Source organism: Mustela nigripes, chromosome X (genome assembly GCF_022355385.1).
Source record: "Mustela nigripes isolate SB6536 chromosome X, MUSNIG.SB6536, whole genome shotgun sequence".
In the NCBI taxonomy this organism is placed as follows: domain Eukaryota; kingdom Metazoa; phylum Chordata; class Mammalia; order Carnivora; family Mustelidae; genus Mustela; species Mustela nigripes.
In genome coordinates this window covers 107,005,451-107,024,342 of record NC_081575.1, presented here as the reverse complement: position 1 = coordinate 107,024,342, position 18,892 = coordinate 107,005,451, and the positions used below count along the sequence as shown (strand labels likewise).

The 18,892-nt window shown below is 43.7% G+C and overlaps 1 protein-coding gene across 1 annotated transcript in view; it reads right to left on the bottom strand.

The window, feature by feature from the left end:
* Window positions 1-18,892, bottom strand: part of SMPX (small muscle protein X-linked) — a 53,081-nt gene that overhangs the window by 15,565 nt on the left and 18,624 nt on the right. Inside the window, exon 4 of the mRNA XM_059386175.1 lies at window positions 16,114-16,262. Coding sequence (XP_059242158.1) covers window positions 16,128-16,262 — 135 coding nt within the window. The 3' untranslated portion in view covers window positions 16,114-16,127. The remainder of the gene's footprint in view (window positions 1-16,113; window positions 16,263-18,892) is intronic.

The window sequence follows — 18,892 nt, the reverse complement described above, 5'->3', positions numbered from 1 at the left end:
AGAATATGGCTGGCTAAATACACATTACAACACTGACAAGGCACACAGCACACTCACTAGAGGGGATGAGATTGTCTTCAATATGGGTATTGCCCTGGGCTCAATGGCATCCTGGATAACACTATCTCTTCCACATGTCCTACCCCAAACAGAAGCTGTGGCTCACCATTGGATCGCCCTATGAATAAGTGTACATCTGTGCTCCAGGCCTTTCCAACAATGCTTGGCTATATCCCACACCTAGGGACTTTCATCCTAGCAACCAACCAAAGAAATACTTTCCTAAGCAAGAAACATTTCATTTTGGCTTGTCCTGGGAAGAACTGAGAAACATTCTCTAACTCAGTCCTTCTGACCCAAGCTGCACATTAGACTCACCTTATGTGCTTGTGAAATATACTCCTCCCTCAAAGAGTTCATCAGGTTGGTTTAGGTGATTAGTTCATTGGGTTAGTTTAGATTTAGTTCATTGGGTTAGTTAGTTTAATCTAGGTGATGTTGGGTGCAGCCCACACTGAGGACCTCAGGTCTAACTGCATCCAGCAATTCACTGCTGCCTGATTCAAAGACTATGATAACTAGAATAAAAACAACTGATTCCCACCCAAAGCCCAAAGCCTGGGCACTCAGTTGTTCAGAAAGAAACTGGCTTCTGTTCTTATGTCATATTTGACATAAAATTTCTTTTCAGTCAGCCAAGTAGCTGTGATCCTGGTCATGTCTTGTGTTGGACTTGAAAAGTGTTCAAATTTGGAATCTCTTTTGGGTTTTCTTTCTACTTCCTGGATAGCCCTGACAGTATACCTAAGTGAAGATTATCAAACCCGGCTTCTTGGTCTCTGCATATATTTGAAACATGACAAGGCCTTCCTTAGAAATATTTCTATAGAGATTGGAAAAATGATTTTTCCTCTTTCTTTTCAATCACTGCATCCAGGGATGTCTTTGTAATATTTCTTACAACCTCATGTGAATGTAGGATTATCTCACTGTAAAAAGTTTTAAAAGGAAACCACATGGTAGGCAGGATTTCGCCTGTGGGCCCTAGTTTGCCAACAGTTGGATTGTAACAGTGTCTGATTAGACACTGTAACAGTGTCTAATGGTTACAGAAATTAACGCTGAATCAGGTTAAGTGACTGGTAGGTGAGTTGATGCCACTGGAAGAATTCTCCATCCATTATATTAGGGTATTGATATGTTGGAAGACTACATAAATTTAAAGAAGTCATAAACAGCATTTATTACATTGGTATATTAAAAAAAAATTTCCTTCTGAATTTACACAACACATTTCACCTCCATGGCGCTTATCCTATCTGCCACATGGGGAGTTAACCTGGGGTAAAAGGTTAAGAGCCAGATAGAATCCTGCTCACCCCTTTGTCTAGTTGGACTACCTTGGGAGAAGTCACATAACCTGTCTGTGCCTCAGGTTTGTCACCTGCAAAATGGAGCTCTTACGTATACTCACTCATTTAGGAATCACAAGGTAAAATAGTTGGCACAGTGCCTGACCCTCAGAAGCACTGTCATAAACATTAATGATTGCTGCTACATAGATGCTTTGTGTATCGAAATTTCAGCAAAGAAGTTTGACGAAGTTTCTCACTATACCTTTGGATACTAGCTATAAAACTGTGGACCCGAGGATGGGTTAGGTAGAGATTTCGAATGACTAGGCCTAAACAGTCTTGGTTAGTGGCTCTAGGTCAGTGGTTCTCAAATTGTGGTCCCCAAACCAGCAGCAGCAGCCCACAGGAACTTGTCAGAAATGCAGATTCTCATACCTACCCGAGACCTACTGAATCACAAACTCTGGGTGTGGGGCCCAGCAGTTTGAGTTGCAGGAAGCCCTCTGTGTGCAGCCTACACCAGAGAAAGCGAGAATCTGCTGGAGGCCCATCTAAAGGGTTTCCCTTTCCACAGACCACAGGATGCTGTCCTTGGTGCTGGCTGGTCCCCACTCTCCTCAAGATCTCAGTGTAAAGAAAGGGATGAGCTTGCTTCTTAAATTGGCGCATCAGATGCACAAAGCCAGCCTGGAGGGATAACAACGCCACTGGACGCTAGAATACGGACCTGAAATGATGCCGGTCAGCTGGGAGTGCCAGCCGGACTTCACAAAGTCATTGTAATTCTTAATGGAGATAGCTTTATTTTCACCTATCGCAAGTTTTTAACTCCAGTTTCTTGGCATTTTAACTCCTACATGTTTGGTGAAGCTGTCAGTAGTGATGTGGGAATCCAGGCCCTGTGTTCCTCGTTAGCACCGTGGCCAGCGCTGCAAGATCGTGATGGGCTGACCACGAGTGCGGGAGCAAAGCCCTGCCTGCCGTCTCTTGGCATTTTGTAATCTGATCACATCGTGAGAAAGGGTGCCACCCACGAGGGAAAATGGGGTCTGGAGTCAAGTGTGAAAGATTGGTAGTGAGATGGTGAGGAGGTTCAGGGGGCACACTGCCATTTGCCGTCCGTGCTGCTCTCCAAACTCTCTCGGCGAATTTGTGTTCTCTGAACCATGAGCTCCTCTACCCACGTACAGGGAGTCCCTGCCAGCCAGGGGCTCTGAAACCAGCTGGGTTGGTGGTGTGGCCCATTCCTGGCAGTGGAAGCAGATCTATAATTGGTCCATAATTGAATTGGATTTGGCTCAGAATGATTCCCAGGCTCTCTCTCTCCTGACAGATAACCAGCAGTAAACTTCATATGTGATTCTGCTGGGAATCCAGGATGCCATTTCTTGGCTGATGGTGACAATGGAGAGCTTTCTGGGAGAGTTTACCTTTAGGGTGATGATTTCGGGGTTTCTTAAACTGGAGTCTTCCCCGGGGCCAATTGTTTGTCACCTGGTCTTTCTGAAATGAAGACATTTCAACCTGATTTTCAAATGTGTGTGTGCGTGTGTGTGTGTGTGTGCACACACACGCGCGCTGGTGTGATGTTTATATGTATACAATATGGGGCACCTGGCTGGCTCAGTCAGTCGAGCATGCTGCTCTTGATCTTAGGGTCATGAGTTCAAGTCCCACATTGGGCATGCAGCCTACTTTTAAAAAATTAAAGAAATAAAATGAAGGATACAATATGATTGTTTAAAATGAGACAGCAAGAAAACCATACATAGAGATGAAAGTTCAGATAGTACATTTCCTTTGAGTTATATTTATAGATAGAAGTAGATAGATTAATCCTAGCTCTCTTTTCATGTCCATGAGAAAAATTCTCCTGCCTATAACCAGAGCCATTGCCTGTTCAGTTCTGGCCCGTGGTGTGGGTTGTAACTAACCCTTCTTTGGCACCTGCTGGGGACTGTGTGGTAATCCTACTTTCCTGATTAAAAGAGATCACACCCATTTTTATAAATACACTTAGCTAGGCTTGGTTAATAACTGGTCTTAAACTTTCTCTGGAAGGAGATGATGACACATCCCATAGTCTTCTACCCTATGAGAAGTTGGAAGTCACATGAGAAGGACCTGCAAATTCAGTGCCCTGCCTGTCTCACGAACTGTTGTGAGCCTCACAAGAGAACACAGAAGCACTTTGGAATTCTTAAAATCAAGTGCAAGGGCTTGTTAATATTATTGCTACTATTAGCCTCTCGTTAAAATATGTGATTTCATTTTTGCTATTAAACTCCAAACAAGCCTCCTGATGCACCTCCCTCCCCCGTAAGTGGCCTATTCACAGTGGCTGAGTTTGGCTCCTGTGTTTGTTAATGTCTGCCTGCTTGTTTCACTCTTATTGCAAAGTCAACATTACTTAATGATCAAGTTAAATAATGTCAGGAAGAGGGAGAGAACACTCCTGGAGAGTAAGAATAGGTGCAAGTTGGATGTGAATGGGGCAAAAGCCAGGACAGGATGTCATAGAGAAGACACCCAGGGCACTTTCTGGATGTTTAGATTCAAACGGATCTTGTTTTTTGTTTCTAAACCAGACTCCAACCGTACATAGTCTGTGCACCAAAGATTCCTAAAAAGATGAGATGCCTCTTTTTTGGCCATCAAGCCCGTTTGAAATGCTGCATAAAATGGTGTCTCAAATGCATTGTTTCCCTGTTCCTTGATAGTAGAATGGCAGCTTGACCTTCCGAATGTTTCTTACACTGATTTTCTAAGGGGAAAAGTCTGAAATTACAAACCAGATGTATTTGCTGCTTAAAAATGGTTGGGGGGTGGGGATGGAAATCCCTTCAAGTCTCCAAAACAAAATGAAAGTGCTCGAGTGAAATGTTTGTAATTTTACTGCCCAGAAAAGGGCTTGGGAAGCTGGAGCTGCTGCAGGTTTTGAAAAATGGGGCTGCAGTGCCTCCTCCAGGAGAAGGAGTGTCCGTGCAGCTTAGAACGTTTGAACATTTCAAGCTCAGATGATGCAGGGTAGGCGGCAGCTAAGAAAGAGAGCCTCTTGGAGACTTCCACAGGGGCTATGGTGAGCACCTTTGAGTCACAGCCAATGAGTGGGATTTCACTGTCAGTGAGCTCTTTCTTATTCCCTGGCAAAAGATGCAGAGCTACTCTTTAGCAAGTATGTCATTTAAAAACCGACCAACGGACAGATCCCTGCCCTTGGCAGAAAGGGGCAGAGAACAAAGCCTATAGGCAAGGTGTGGGGCCAACGAAGGTGCCGGGTGCCCCATCTGGGTCCACTCCATGTCTTTATGGTTCGCTCTTAAGATGGGTATTATCGCTCCTATTTATAGATATGGCTCAGAGTAAGCAGCAACCTGCCCAAGGTCACAGAGGCACTATGTGGTACAGTGGAAGCGGAGCGCAGGTTTGCCAGACTCTAGTACATCTAGTGTCACCAGTGGTGACATGCTGTCGTCAGTAATCATAGCTACCACTGGCCTGAGGACTTCAGACACACCGTGCAATTCAGTGTTTCTCAGCCTCAGCGCGACTAATGTTTCTTGTGGGGAGCCACCCTGGACAGCAGTGTGGGACGGTCGGTGGCATCCCTGACCTCAACCCAGTAGACGCCAATAGTATCTCCCCTGAGGTGTGACAACCAAACATTTCTCCAAACGTTGCAAAATGTCCATAGGGTAGGGAGCAAAATCACACCTGTGAGGTAGCTACTTTTCCTTCTTTTTCAGACAAAGACACAGAGCAATTACCCAAATCACAGACCAAGCAAAGCTGGGACCTCGACCTACACTCGAGTCACCTCTAACATGTTTGCTCTTCAACCTCCTTTCAGTAGAATGTCTGTTTTCCACCTCCTCTCTAGAATCTTCATCACCAACATCCAAAGCCTGTGTCTTTTCTTCATTCATGCTCAGGTTCCCTCTGTCATCGTCACCCACCTGCCCCATAAGCTCCTGGAGGGCCCCTGCCTTGTAGGACCTTCCTCCGACAGCGCTACCTGGCCTATAGTAAGTGCCTGGATGTTCACTTACTAAATTCATGAATCATTCCAGTACTTTCCACCTTCCCACTGAAATCCAGTTCATGCTATTAACTTACATTATGAAGAAAAATGTTAATTCAGCCAAAGTAAATTCCAAGTAACCCATGTACAAAATTATTAAAAGATGAAATGTAATTGAGTCTAAATAAATGGATATTTGAACACTCAGAATTTAATAAACCTGTTCGGTAAGTTCTCAAAAATTAATCACTGCCTCTGGAACTAAAGGGCAGCCATGATCCCTATCATCTGCGTCCAGAATCGGGGGCGAGATGAGAGCTAGGCAGTGCGCCGTGTGTATCCCTTGCTGAGGATTAGGCTGTGCCTGCTACATGTCAGGGCAGGTCTTCTGGGGAGGTAGGGAGGAAGGGCCACCATCCTTTCTACAGAAGGCAGCCCATGACGCTGGGGCAGTGCGACCTGCTTGCTTTCTGCTGTCTTTCCAGCAGTCAAGATGAACTGTTCCGAGCAGCCTTTCTGCCACCTGCCTGGACAAAAGTGACTCCAATCTGTCGACTGCTTAATAGAAATTTCCCTCCCCGAGAAGCCAATTGACGGACCCTGCCTGGGATGAAAGCAGCCACCACCTCGCCATCTGCATAAAGCCCTAAACCAGAGGGTGTGGAATGATCAGTTCCCAGGCAGGGAGCGGTGGCGAGGGAGTACGAGGGAAATGTGCAAGTCTTGATTTGCTCCTCGTGATTGCTTCTTTTCAAATGCCACAACGTGTGCAGGGAGTTAAAACGAGCAGTGTTGTCACGATGCAGCCAAGCCTGATTAGACAGCCTGGAATTCACTTCCCCAGTTTTTCTGTGTGGGCTGCACACAGCGGGAGAGGGAACGAGAGAAAAGCCTTCAGGGGTAGGAGCCGGCTGCCTACCGATGACACAGAGATGCCTGCCAAGCCCTCGCTCATCCCCAGAGAGGAGCGAAGGCGGCCTCTGCGGAGGCCTGGCGTTCCTCTGGGGCCATGTTGTCAGCACCGAGCCGGCGCCGTGTCAGCCCCAGCATGGCCACGGTCCCTGCCGTTCCAACCCCTTCTCCTTTCCTTGTCCACTCCTTCCCTTCGCCTTTCTCTCCATTTCTCTCTTTCATGCTCTCTCTGATATTTATGGGTATTAACCCTTCCACTTTTTCAAGACCTTTAAGAAGAGCACATTGTTATTGTGCTCCTCGGCCGCGTTGTGCACCTTCACCTGAAGCCTGGTAGACAGTCGGATTCGTATTTGAGTTGACAACACTGATATCCTCTGCACTTGGCACATGCTTTGTGCTTAATGAATGCTTGTGGAATGAATGAATGCATGCATGAATGAATGAATGAACAAAGGAACGAACGAATAAAGCAACGTGTCAGAGTTACAGTGTCACCTCTTTGTGAAGGTGACAGTTTCTGCAGTCTCTTTAGCCTTTGCTTGTTTTACTCCGACCTAACACAGTGAAATATTTGCAAAGCCTGGAAGATACAACTAAGAGAACATGTTAAAAGAATGAAGTTGGTGGGGCACCTGGGTGGCTCAGTGGGTTAAAGCCTGTGCCCCCAGCTCAGATCATGATCTCAGGGTCCTGGGATCAAGCCGTGCGCGTGGGCTCGCTGCTCAGCGGGGAGCCTGCTTCCCCCACCCCCCACCTGCCTCCCTGCCTACTTGTGATCACTTTCTCTGTCAAATAAATAAATAAAATCCTTTTTTAAAAAAAGAATACAGTTGGGTGACAGTAATTAAAAGGAGTGGCTACGGAGTATGACAGATGACAGTTTGCATCTCACCTCCATGGCTTACAAGTGCGGTGACCCTGGTTAAGTTTGTAAACACTCCTAGCCTTCTTTCCCCCATAAGTTCCCAGGCAGCATCGTATAGACCCCATGTAGTCAGCGTGAGGAGTGAATGAGATAATGTATATGAGGCACAAGCCATGCATCGGGCATCCCCTGAGCACATACTACATATAGTAATGGTAATGAGGGCAATAAAAATGATGACATTGACATTGGTGCTGATTATCACAAATGCTTAACATTCATATTTTAAAAGACTTTATGAGCTGGTAAGATAACCTACTGCTTCCTGATATATTTAAGATGGAAAAATAACCTACAAAAAATAGTTGTGTTTAAGGCCTAATACTACAACTCGGGAATGTTCCATATATACCATACGCCATAAATATATTTTGTTTACCAGTTGACAAAAGAATTCTATTTAAGAGGGGTTTATTTTTATTCCTCAGTCTCTGATGACCGTCAAGAGATAATAAATACTGGGCCATTAATTATTATTCTTTTTATTAATGCTTTCATTTCTATAAAATACAACACACTGATTGTTTGGAAAGGTAAGTTTGCAAAAAGTCAGTCCTGACGTCAACCTTTACACTAGGTAAATCAGGGTTACTTACTCTCAGCACTACTAACAATTTGGGACTAGATCATTGTTTATTTTGGGCTAGGGGGAGGGGCCCGTCCTGGGCACTGTGGGACATTTCCTACCATCCCTGGTGTCTTCGCATTTGGTGACAGTAGCAGCCCATACCCATACCTCCTTACAGGTGTGACAACTCAAGCTCAAGTCTGCAGATTTTGCCCCCCCCCCAACCAATCCCCAAACTAGGGAGATGGGGTCATGTGTTCCATGTGTTGCAAGCAGGGCAAGTTCTGCCGGCTGTCACCATCCCTTAGCCCATGGAAATCTATGTGCTAGTGTCCAAGGCTCTACAGAGTTGGGTTCTGAGTCACCTGGGCCTTCTACCACGCTCCCTGGAGGTGTGTTTCTCTGCTCTCAGATCTGCTCCCCAATTCCAGCTCCCTCCCACTGGCTCAAGCACAAGGCCCTCCAGATCTCTGTTTTATGGGGACCCATCCGGATAGCGTTTGTGTGTTTGCTGTGGAGAGGCTCTTAAAGCAACCGCCACAATCAGCTCAAAGTCTTCTTATGTTCACCCTGAAGAGCACTTTGTTCCCAAACAGTTTGTAACCAGGGCTTAGAATAATAGCTTTGCTGGTCAGGAAAACGAATGAATAAAACCTTGATGCAGTTCAGAACCACAGCAGAACTCATCTTTATCCTAACCAAGTGGAGAGTAAAAGAAAAAAAAAAAAAGAACATCACAAATCAAAAGAAATATGGCTCCACTAGAGAGTGAAAATTTTCAGGATAAAGCCATTTCCTTCCAAGAAAGTGAATAGAGCTTCTGTAATTGAGTCAAAGCAGGAAGCATTTTAAAATTGAAGGAAAAATTTCCAGCAAATCTCAGAGAAGATATTTGGAGGGGTTTCTTTTCTTTCTTTCTTTTTTTAATATTTAGTTCTGTATACAACAATAAATCAGTCCTTTGTCTTCTGGAAAAGAGAAGAGGTTATGAAATCATGATAAGCCAAACACTATGAGAAATAAATCATCTTAATTCTGGAGACCACAAAGAAGCATAAAAAATATTCTTAGGGGAAAACGTAGAGTGGAAAAAGCAAGATACGAAATCGTACACGTGCTGTGAATGATGCTATGTAAGGAAAAGTAAAAGCAGAACCGGTTCCCATTTTTGCCTAATTACCCTGTCCCAGGTGCCATACCCACATATGCTTTCTTAAATCTATACATCTCCCTGATCCTTCACGACTACCCGATGAGGAAGACACCATTTCCTACTTTTTATGAAATGAGGGAATAGAGACCCTGAGCTCAAAACTGCAAAGGTAAAAGGTAATGGGACCAAACTTTCCATGACCCGATAACCCCAAATCCCATATCATTAACAGCTTTGTTGTACTGTATCCAACATGTAAACTCAGAAGAAAACAACTGGAGGGGCAGCTATCAAATTGAGTAAAATGGTGATCTTATGGGTGATTATTTTGATGTTCCCACCTTCTGTTATGGTATTTATATAAATTGATTTTTAAAGTATATTACATCTTACATTTGAAAGGAAGGATATTTCCATGTACACATCAATTTAATCATCTGCCACATACATAGAAATCAGTTAGGTTTAGGATAATCAAGAACATGTTTCCCCAAATGGAGCACTAATATGGATTTGATTGGTTGGTTATTGATTTAAGATCTTTCTTCTTTAACGTATGTGTTTAGAACTGTAAATTTCCTTGTGAGCACTGCTTTTGCTGCATCCCACAAGGATATTGTATTTTTGGTTTTGTTTGTCTCAAAGTATTTTCTAATTTCCCTTGTGATTTCTTCTTTGACTCATTGGTCATTCATCAGTGTGTTATTTAAGGTCCACAACCTGTGGATTTCCCAAACTTCCTTCTGTTACTAATTTTTAATTCCATTCAACTGTGGTCTGTGAACATACTTTGCTTGATTTCATTCCTTCTAAACTTACTGAGACTTACTTTATGACCTAACCTGTGGCCTGTCCTAGACAACGTGCCATGTGCACTTTAGAAGAATGCGTCTTCTGTTTTGGGGTGGGACATTCTATAGATGTCTCTTAGGTATATTTGGTTTATAGTATTATTCAAGTCTTCTATTTCTGCTGTAGACTGAATGTTTATGTCCACCCAAATTCATATGGTGAACCGGTAATCCCAATGTGATGGCTTTGGGAGGTAACTAGGTCATGAGAGGAGAGCCCTTTGGAATGGGATTAGTGCCCTTATAAAAGAGACCCCAAAGAGCTCCTTTATCCCTTCCACTGTGTGAGGATCCAGTGAGAAAATGGCCAGGAAGCAGGGCCTCGTCAGACCCCAGATCTGCTTGCATCCCGATCTTAGACTTCCCAATCTCCAGAGGTATGAAAGATAAATTTCTGTTATTTATAACCCCCCAGTGTATGATATCCCATTATAGCATCCCCAGAAGACTAAGACAGTTTCCTTTTTGATCTTCTGTCTACTTCTATCCGTTGTAGAAAGTGGGGTATTGAAATCTGCTGTTATTATTTTTTTACAGCTTTTATTTATTTATTTGACAGAGATCACAAGTAGGCAGAGAGGCAGGCAGAGAGAGAGGAGGAAGCAGGCTCCCTGCTGAGCAGAGAGCCCTACATGGGGCTTGATCCCAGGACCCTGAGATCATGACCCGAGCCGAAGGCAGAGGCTATAACCCACTGAGCCACCCAGGCGCCCCGAAATCTGCTGTTATTATTGTTGAACTCTCTATCCCTCCCTTCAGTTCCATTAGTTTCTGCATCATGCGCTTCAGGGGTCTGGTGTTAGGTACTAAATGCATTTTTCATCAAACGACAGGTACCTCAATTTGCCCTCCTGCCAACGCTCTCAAAATTAGCCCTTGAGTCAGCAGGAACAACGATGATGTGTAATATTTAACATTTAAGAGTAATGAGCAACTTATGTTCTCTTCTAGCAGAAATGACATCTCCTTGGATGAATGTTTGGTAAATATGTCTTATCTGGACCTAGATGGTCTTTGAAAGATAAACCGAAATAACTCTTGATAATTCAATTATTTTCTTCTAGTTTTATATTTTTTCTCCCCTTTGAAGACTATGAGCCAGAGTTGATATTTTCCCTAATTTTTCAGTTTCCCATAGGAATAATGAAGTTATAATCAGTGAATTCAAGTCAAATTTCTGAGCCCTTTACTGATCATGGTCAACAGGGTTACTTTCAGACTTTGTAAGAAGAGCTAGTCTTGATTTTGAGTAGTAATCTTCCTGAGAACACAAGGACTCGGGAAGTCACAAGAACACATTTCTAGGGGTCACCAGACTTGCTATGGTCACAGCACCAGTAATATGCTATAGACGTGCCTTGTGTGCTCACGATGGATCAGGTACCCTCCACCCCAGCCTTTAAGAAGCTGTATCCTGGCATCATGAAGAATGTATAAACAAGAAAACCAATACATCACTCTGGAAGTGTTGTAACAGCATACCAAAAGATGCTAGGGGTGGGGCAGAGTGTTGGAAGAAGGCCTACCTCCTCTATCAGGGTATTATAGTGGTTCTTTTCAAATCCACAAAATCCAAAAGCAAGGCTGATTAGCTGACATGGGGCATGGGATAGAGGCCAACTCTAGATCATGGGGCTGTGTATGGCTACACAGGCATTGAAGATCATTGGAACTCACTCTCACTGCCCTACCACAGTGTTTCTCAGAGAATGGTCCAATGTCCACTGGTTGACCTCATGCAAAATGCCCACTGGTCTTCCTGATGCAAAAATGCAAGTGCTTTCCTCAGTTCCTTTTCTTTTTCCTTTTTAAAATTTAAATTCAATTAATTAACATGTAATGTACTATGAGTTTCAGAGGTAGGGGTCAGTGATTCGTCAGTGTTCTTTAATACCCACTGCTCATTACATCAGGAGCCCTCCTTCATGCCCATCACCCAGTTACCTCATTCCCCCTACCCATCCCCTCCAGCAACCCTCAGTTTGTGTCCCAGAGTTTAGAGTCTCTTATGCTTTGTCTCCCTCTGTGATACTTTCCTTAGTTCTTAATGGCAAATAGGGATTAAGTCCCTAGTTTTTCCACTTACATGCATGGCCAAAAGCTATTAAGTAAGTTGTTAAGAATCACTAAATTTCACATCTTTCTGAAAGCCTGGTGTAGTGGGTCAACAGTGAGTCTGGCTGACACAACATGTGGACAAGCCACAATGGCTACCACAGAGAGTGAGAATTCCTGCAGCCTCAGAATGAGTTTCTTTCTATGGCTTCATCAGTCCAAGGACTTTGGATTGCTGCTCTTTTATGCTCATTAATGTAACTGTAGGCTTATTCTTAGGGTTTACCCTTGTTAATCCGTTTTTTTAAACTGCTGCATGGCTAACACTTTAATACTTATTTTCCTCTCCAATTCTTTGTTATTATTGAGTTCTTTTACTGCTGGAAAAAAAGACAAGAGATGGTATGGGCTGGTCATAGGATCTTGTTTTGTTCTGTTCCAGAAGGTTAAGGATACTGCTCTAGAGGAGCTGTTTGATCTCACTAGGCTTGTCAATTAATCATTTTCTGGATATTCCATAAGTCCAGAAGCTAATTCCCAGCCTCTGTTAAACTATTCCGTTCCCACCACCTCCTTCAAACTGTCCCTGAACCAAAACCATCATAAGTTTCCCCTGTCACAAATCATAACACTGGTTATCTTTACTGCCTACTTAGGGGTCATAAACAGCCATTGGTGCTCTGGAATCACTGAGCTGCTGTCTAATTCTTTTTTTTTTTTTAAGATTTTATTCATTTACTTGAGAGAGAAAGAGAGAGAGAGAGGAAGGGAACATCTGACTCCAAACTGAACAAGGAGCCCAACATGGGGCTTGATCCCAGGACTCTGAAATTATGACCTGAGCAGAAGGCAGATGGTTAACCAACTGAGCCACCCAGGTGCCCCCACTGTCTAATTCTTTAAATTGCCTGTTTTATCTTTCCACCAAGATCGAAGTGTCCTGAGAGCAGACACCAAGTATGACCTCTATATATCTTAGCACAGAATGAAGCAAATGCCCATGGTATAGAAGCTAGTCATAAAGGTTCTTTACAGGGCCCCTGTAGTCTGATCTGAGGATTGAGAGGCACAGAAATGGACACAGAGAGCTGGACACAAGCACTGGACAGTCCTCTTGGTTCCCCACATCCCTATCTATGAAGTCTGAGGTAGCATTGCTGTAGCTACAAGCAAACAATGGTGTCTTCTGACTGTAAACATGGGGGATTCCTGATCAATCAGCAGACAGCAGGCACGGGAGTGTTGGAGGGCTCTTAGTTTTCAGACATTGCTGCTGGTCCTGTCTCTTCATCTGGCCTTGCTTAAATGACCATCTGGCCACCTTAAATCACAGCCAGGAGAATCCCAAGAGGTACATGACTGAACACCCTACCTGCCCCATGCCCTTACCAGCCTGGATTAGGGTACCATTTGGGATACTATCGTGTCTCTTGGTCTTGACTCAGTACATGCTGTCCTTGTGTAGTCTGGCTCCAGTTCCCAATTGGGTCCAACCCCTAAGTCCTTTGCCAAAAGCCATGATTCCCGATCCCTAACTGGCTAGTCGCTGTCTTTTTGGTTCCTGTTCCATAACATTTTTAACCAATTTCCATGAACAATTCTAGCCATTGCACAGGGCATGGAAAGAATCTGAAATCCCACTTAAAGGGAGTCACTAATTTCAGCTGGAAGGACATGCTGGTCCATCTTATTTGTTGAATTAGTGTAATAGTTATAACCTGGACTTTGAGCTTTGGGTTACATGATATTCACAGTGTGTGATACTACGGACTTACTCGAACTTCAGACAACAATATGTTTGATCAAATCATTGAACAGGACATGGTGAGGTAGGTGACAAAGTGGTGGCCCAAGAAGGAGGAAATCAATCCAACCAGTAAGGGGCTACATGATGGCTGGTCCAGGATATTTACTGCTTAGGAGTCCACTGAATCGATCAATGTTTTAAAAAATGCTCTCCCTCTGTGACTACAAACCATGACCATGGAAGTCTCAAAATCTGACATAATTGCAGGAGAAGAATTGATAGGTCAAAAGCAAACCAGCCCAATACCTCTCCTACAAGAAATAAAGATCATTCCTTGGCTTACAACAATTCATTTGGAATTCGGATCAATTACCCTGACAATGTAGGGTAAGAGTAAGGAAAAATGGGCCTCTCTGAGTGGTTTCACCTCTTTAGAGTTTGTTTGGAAAAGAGGAATCATTAAAATCCTCTCTGAGAAAACGAAGGAACAAAAACTTGTCCTGGGTATTCTCTGATATTTTATTGAGTTGGTATTGTTCCCCATTCCTGTAATCACTGCCAGATAACACTATAAGATCCTCTCTGAGCTCATTTTAAAACCTCATTCTTTTGAATCTTCAAAACCATGTTCTTCTGAAACCGTAACTGGGGTTAAATTTAGGTCGACGTGGATTTCATAAAAGCAAAATCCTTTAAAGTTTACATTACAGATTCATGTGTCTAACTGGCCTTGGTTGGGCGAGGATAATAAATACTACAAAACATTAATTTCCCTTCCCTGGGCTTTCTCATAGCTAAATTCTGCAGCTTCGTCCCAAGCCTATTGGAGTATTTTGTCCCAGCTTGGCAGGACTGAGTACCATGAGTTTCATCATCAATTTGTTTCATTCTGTCATAAATAATAACAAGTGTGTGTAGCCACACTTCAGGTCACTTCCTGCTGGCATCACTTTGTCCCTGACCAAGTTCCTGGGATTCATTCTTACAGTCAGAGAATCCACGGTATTTTATCCTTACCCCTTTGTTCTTTTACGGAACTGTGTTGAAAACTCTAGGTACTGTTGTGTGATTTTTAACTCCAAACAGCTCCTCTTTCTCTGTCCTATAAAGAAATCTTTAGCGCAGAACTGACTTGCAAATGTCCTAGTAAGCCACCGTAAATATGACACAAGTAGCATTGCCCCTACACGTAGGATTGTCTCAGAGAACATTCTCTTCTTCCTTATGTCTACGGGAGAAGGCACAGCAGGGCTCCAGGGCTGTGCTTACCTCTGTCTACACAGTCAGAGGATTTCACCCTGAAGCCCACCCAGAGAGTGCCGTCCCTCTGTAACATGCGGGTGGGAGGAAGAGATGAAGTGGCACAGCAAGTGAGTGACGGCACTGACTTGGAAGTCACACGCCCTCTTGAGGACGCACAACAGATGGGGAAAACCACTGTTCCGTAGGATTCATCTCAAGAATGCGAGCGATAAGCGGATATTATAAGGCTTAACAGAAGCAGTGGGTCCGATACTCTTCACACAGTATCTGGCGTTTGGAATATGATTAATATGTTTCTCAAGCTGAGCCCGTAGCGGATGCTCAGTAAACACTGGCTGAAGAAATGAGTCAGCTGAAGAACGAATGAAGGGACAACCTGCCAGATAAATACCAGTTTTATGTTATCAGTATAGACTCCTCTCTCCTAAATTTAAACCTCACTTAAGAAAAAGAAGAAGCTGTGCATGGTGGGATTCAGTAATGTTGGATAAGGGAGATTTGCTGGCAGGGTCCCACAGGAGAGTTGGGAAGAGAGGACAGGCCAACTCCATACTCCCCCTGCTGGCAGAATTCACACGCATCAGGTCTGCAGATGGAGCTCAGGGCTGAGCTCTCCCCAGAGGGGTCATCATTGAGCAGATCCAGTAACAATGAAAATCAGGTTGCAGGTCCTGCCTGCACTGCGTCCTCAGGAGGGTGGCAGGTACAGTTTTGAGCCTGCCCTTCCTTCACGCACATTCTGAGTCATCACTGGACTCCTGTGGTCTGCTCTACACACACCTGGGTTACTTGTCTTGAGGCCTGAACTGCTCTCTACCCCCTTTACACTTCCAGAACTCCGCAGCACCTTGCTCTGATGAGCCTCTCCTTGGGACTAACTCATCACTCTTTCTGGCATTTGGGTGAGGAAACCGAGGCATGGGATGACGGAGGCCCTCCCTGGACCCCAAGGTCACAAACTTCTCAGGGCCCTCTCCCAAGCATCTTCCTTCTCCCAACCCTGTCCTCCCACAGCTATGAAGGTGAGCAGAAAGGAGTTGGCAGGCAAACATCCCCGATGGCTCTCTGGCTGGTTATGAGATACAATGGGCCCCAAAGCTTGGCTATACCAGAAAACCTTTGCACCAGAAAAACCAGTCTAAACTGAAGGCCCTGGTACTTAATGAATGCTTCCAGAATTCCAGACTCCTTCTGTGGAAGGCTTCCTTAATCCATTTCACAGCGGCCTTTTTAAGTGGAAGGAAATAATTTTTCACTCACCTTCTTTCTTCCGACTACTGCTCAGCTTTGGGAACATACTTCAGTTCACTTTTGATATTCTGGATCTCTGAAAGATTGACCACAGGTCCCGGAAGTTTCTTCGCTCCAGGCATTGGCTTCTTCTCCTCATCCGAGGTAGGAGGAACACCCTGAAAAGAAAGAAAAGAAAGAAAGGATCAGCTCTCTGAAAAAGGCATTTGGTCCCTGCCAAAGTGTACTTCTAGCTGTGTCACTTCTTCCTCTACTACTAAGACACCCTCAAAACTTCCAGATGATCTGAAGTTTGTAGACAAATATGGAATAAAGTTGGAAGAAGAAAACAAGTAATCTCCATGTGACTTAGAAGACACAAGACTACTAGTCAACATCTGATAACTAACAAAAATAAGGCTGGTTGAGATGGGTGTTTCCAAGAGAAGCACCTTATGAGAACAAATTTAATCTGGCATCTTTGGATCCTGATATGCCTGAATAGCAGAGATCTGTACAATGTTAGCGCACAGTTGCCTCTAACAATGACTTAGTCCAGAAGCTTAAAATCTTTTCAGTGGGGGTATAGTAGCTACCAGCCTCTGTTCCAACATCTCTGGGAAGCATAAACAAACTGATATTGACATAAGCAAAACCTTCTTGACATAAGCAAAGCCCTCCCAGCTTTGGGAACGATTTCCAATTTCCTATTAGTTAATGTTTTTATGCTGTTACCGCTTTAGGGCAGGACCACGTCCTATGCTATTTTTTTTTTTTTTTTTGTGGCTCCTCCAATGCCTGGTACAGATGTGTGCACTTATCCATTGTTGTTTAGCTGATTAATCCCAACAATGTACCATAGGGACAAATATATGTCTCTGTGTATGCACGCCAAATATACACATTCACAGTGACTGTAACAGAACGAGTTCATTTGCTGTGTGTGGCTCTTAGAACTCCCAAGTCATTGCTACAGAAGAAAGTTGCCTATTAGCTCATTCCTTATATGCTAGAGGTGGGGCGCTCTCTGGCCCCAGAGGGAAGGTGTTGGAGGAACACTTGATCACCGTGGCAGCCACAAGAGCACGCCTCCCCGATCAGTTTTCTCCCGGGAGGGTAGTTAAATGACTGGCTCCAGCTGCTTCACTCTGCCACCCGCCCATCACCACATCGAGGTCATACTTCCCACCGCTGCTCCTGCCCAATGACTGAGAGTCACAGGATCCTAAGGCCGGCCCGTTCCTAGGAGACAAGAGACTCCTGGGGAGGAAATTGAGCTCGAGAATTTTCCTTAGACCCACAGCGAGGTCTAAGAGGTTTCACCCTCACCCTCTGCCCCGCTCCTCTTCACCCACATCATGGGTCTAATCACACTCGCACTTTTCCTTAAAAGCAGTCTCATCAATAAACATTTTGCATGTCTAAGCCTATCGTTAAGCCAGGGCTTCATCTGTTTGGCCAGCAACCCAGTGAACAGTCCAGCTTCAGGGAAGAGGAGGAAGAAACCGCATGTTTGCCTCTGGTTCAAGCTCTTGGTCCATCCTTGTTGCCAGCCTAACCAGACAGCCCTGTGACTTGGGTATTAAAGCTAATGCTGGGCTTTGGCCCCATCTGGCTCTACGTCTAGTTCTCTAGAACTAAGTCTAAAACCGAAAATGTCTAGAACCGAAAGGGAAAAGGAAGCAACTGTTTGAGATTCCCAACCTCTAACCAGTTATGTGGTAGGCATGTCCTTTACAGAAGTGTCCATTTGAGGGGCAAGTAGACATATAAAATATTGAGGTACTGTTCTCCTAAGGACTGATGGTTTTTCCTGTGGTCATTTTCTTTGAATCTTGGCAGAGCACTGATGAAAGAGCTAATGTGTCTCCCACACAAAATGATAAAGTAATTCAGTGCAGACTGTACCTGATGTAAATATTTGGAAAACGGTACTTCCTCAGAACAACGTACAAAGCCATAGGCTCGGCTTCCTTTTATCAGGCACACACATTGATCATTTATAAATGCAGATTTAGAAGCAATCATTAAAACTATTAAATATCCACTTCGAGGACCAGGTATTTGAAAATGTTCTTTGCTAGGCTTTTGGAAAGAGGTTTGAAACAAGGCTATAAATTGGGTTTTTTTTTTAATACGTGTAGCAGTGAAATGAAAAATGTTTCCTCACTTACAAATGTTCCCATGGTTGTTAGGTGGGTAGATCTTAATAAAGAAGCATGAAGAAGAAAAATGTTTCTAATTCCTTCTGTTAAGTTCCTGGGTACGTCGTATTCACTGTGTTTGTAATATCAAAATGTGCTATTTTGGCACATTTAATGCGTAAAGCCAATGTGTGTAGTTATGTGTCTATGTACAAAGATGTATTATGTGAACATACATGGATAGGGGATGATTATATTTAATATCAGGCCCTTTCAAGTTATTAAAATCTCAGTACACTGTGTTTTTTTTTTAATAAGGTAAGATTTCTAGCACTTAATTTAGTATGGTCACATATAATGAAAATTATAAGTGGATATATTCAATAAGTAAACATGTCATTGACTCAAGAAGGGGTTAATGGTGGGGCATATTCTTAACCAAATTTTCTCTCGTCTTTTAAACAAATTGGAATCCGATTCCATTTCTTCTAAAATTTATTGTAAGACTTATAATAAATAAAGGCATGAGTAAGCAGGGCTCCAGATGGCTCCCTTTGGCTAATAATTTTTTTTCTTCTGTACGCGGATATTTGAATTGAGAAGGGACATGGAAGACATTCTTTGGTTGAAATAAAGAGAGCTCGAGAAAGGGCTTATCAGCCCAG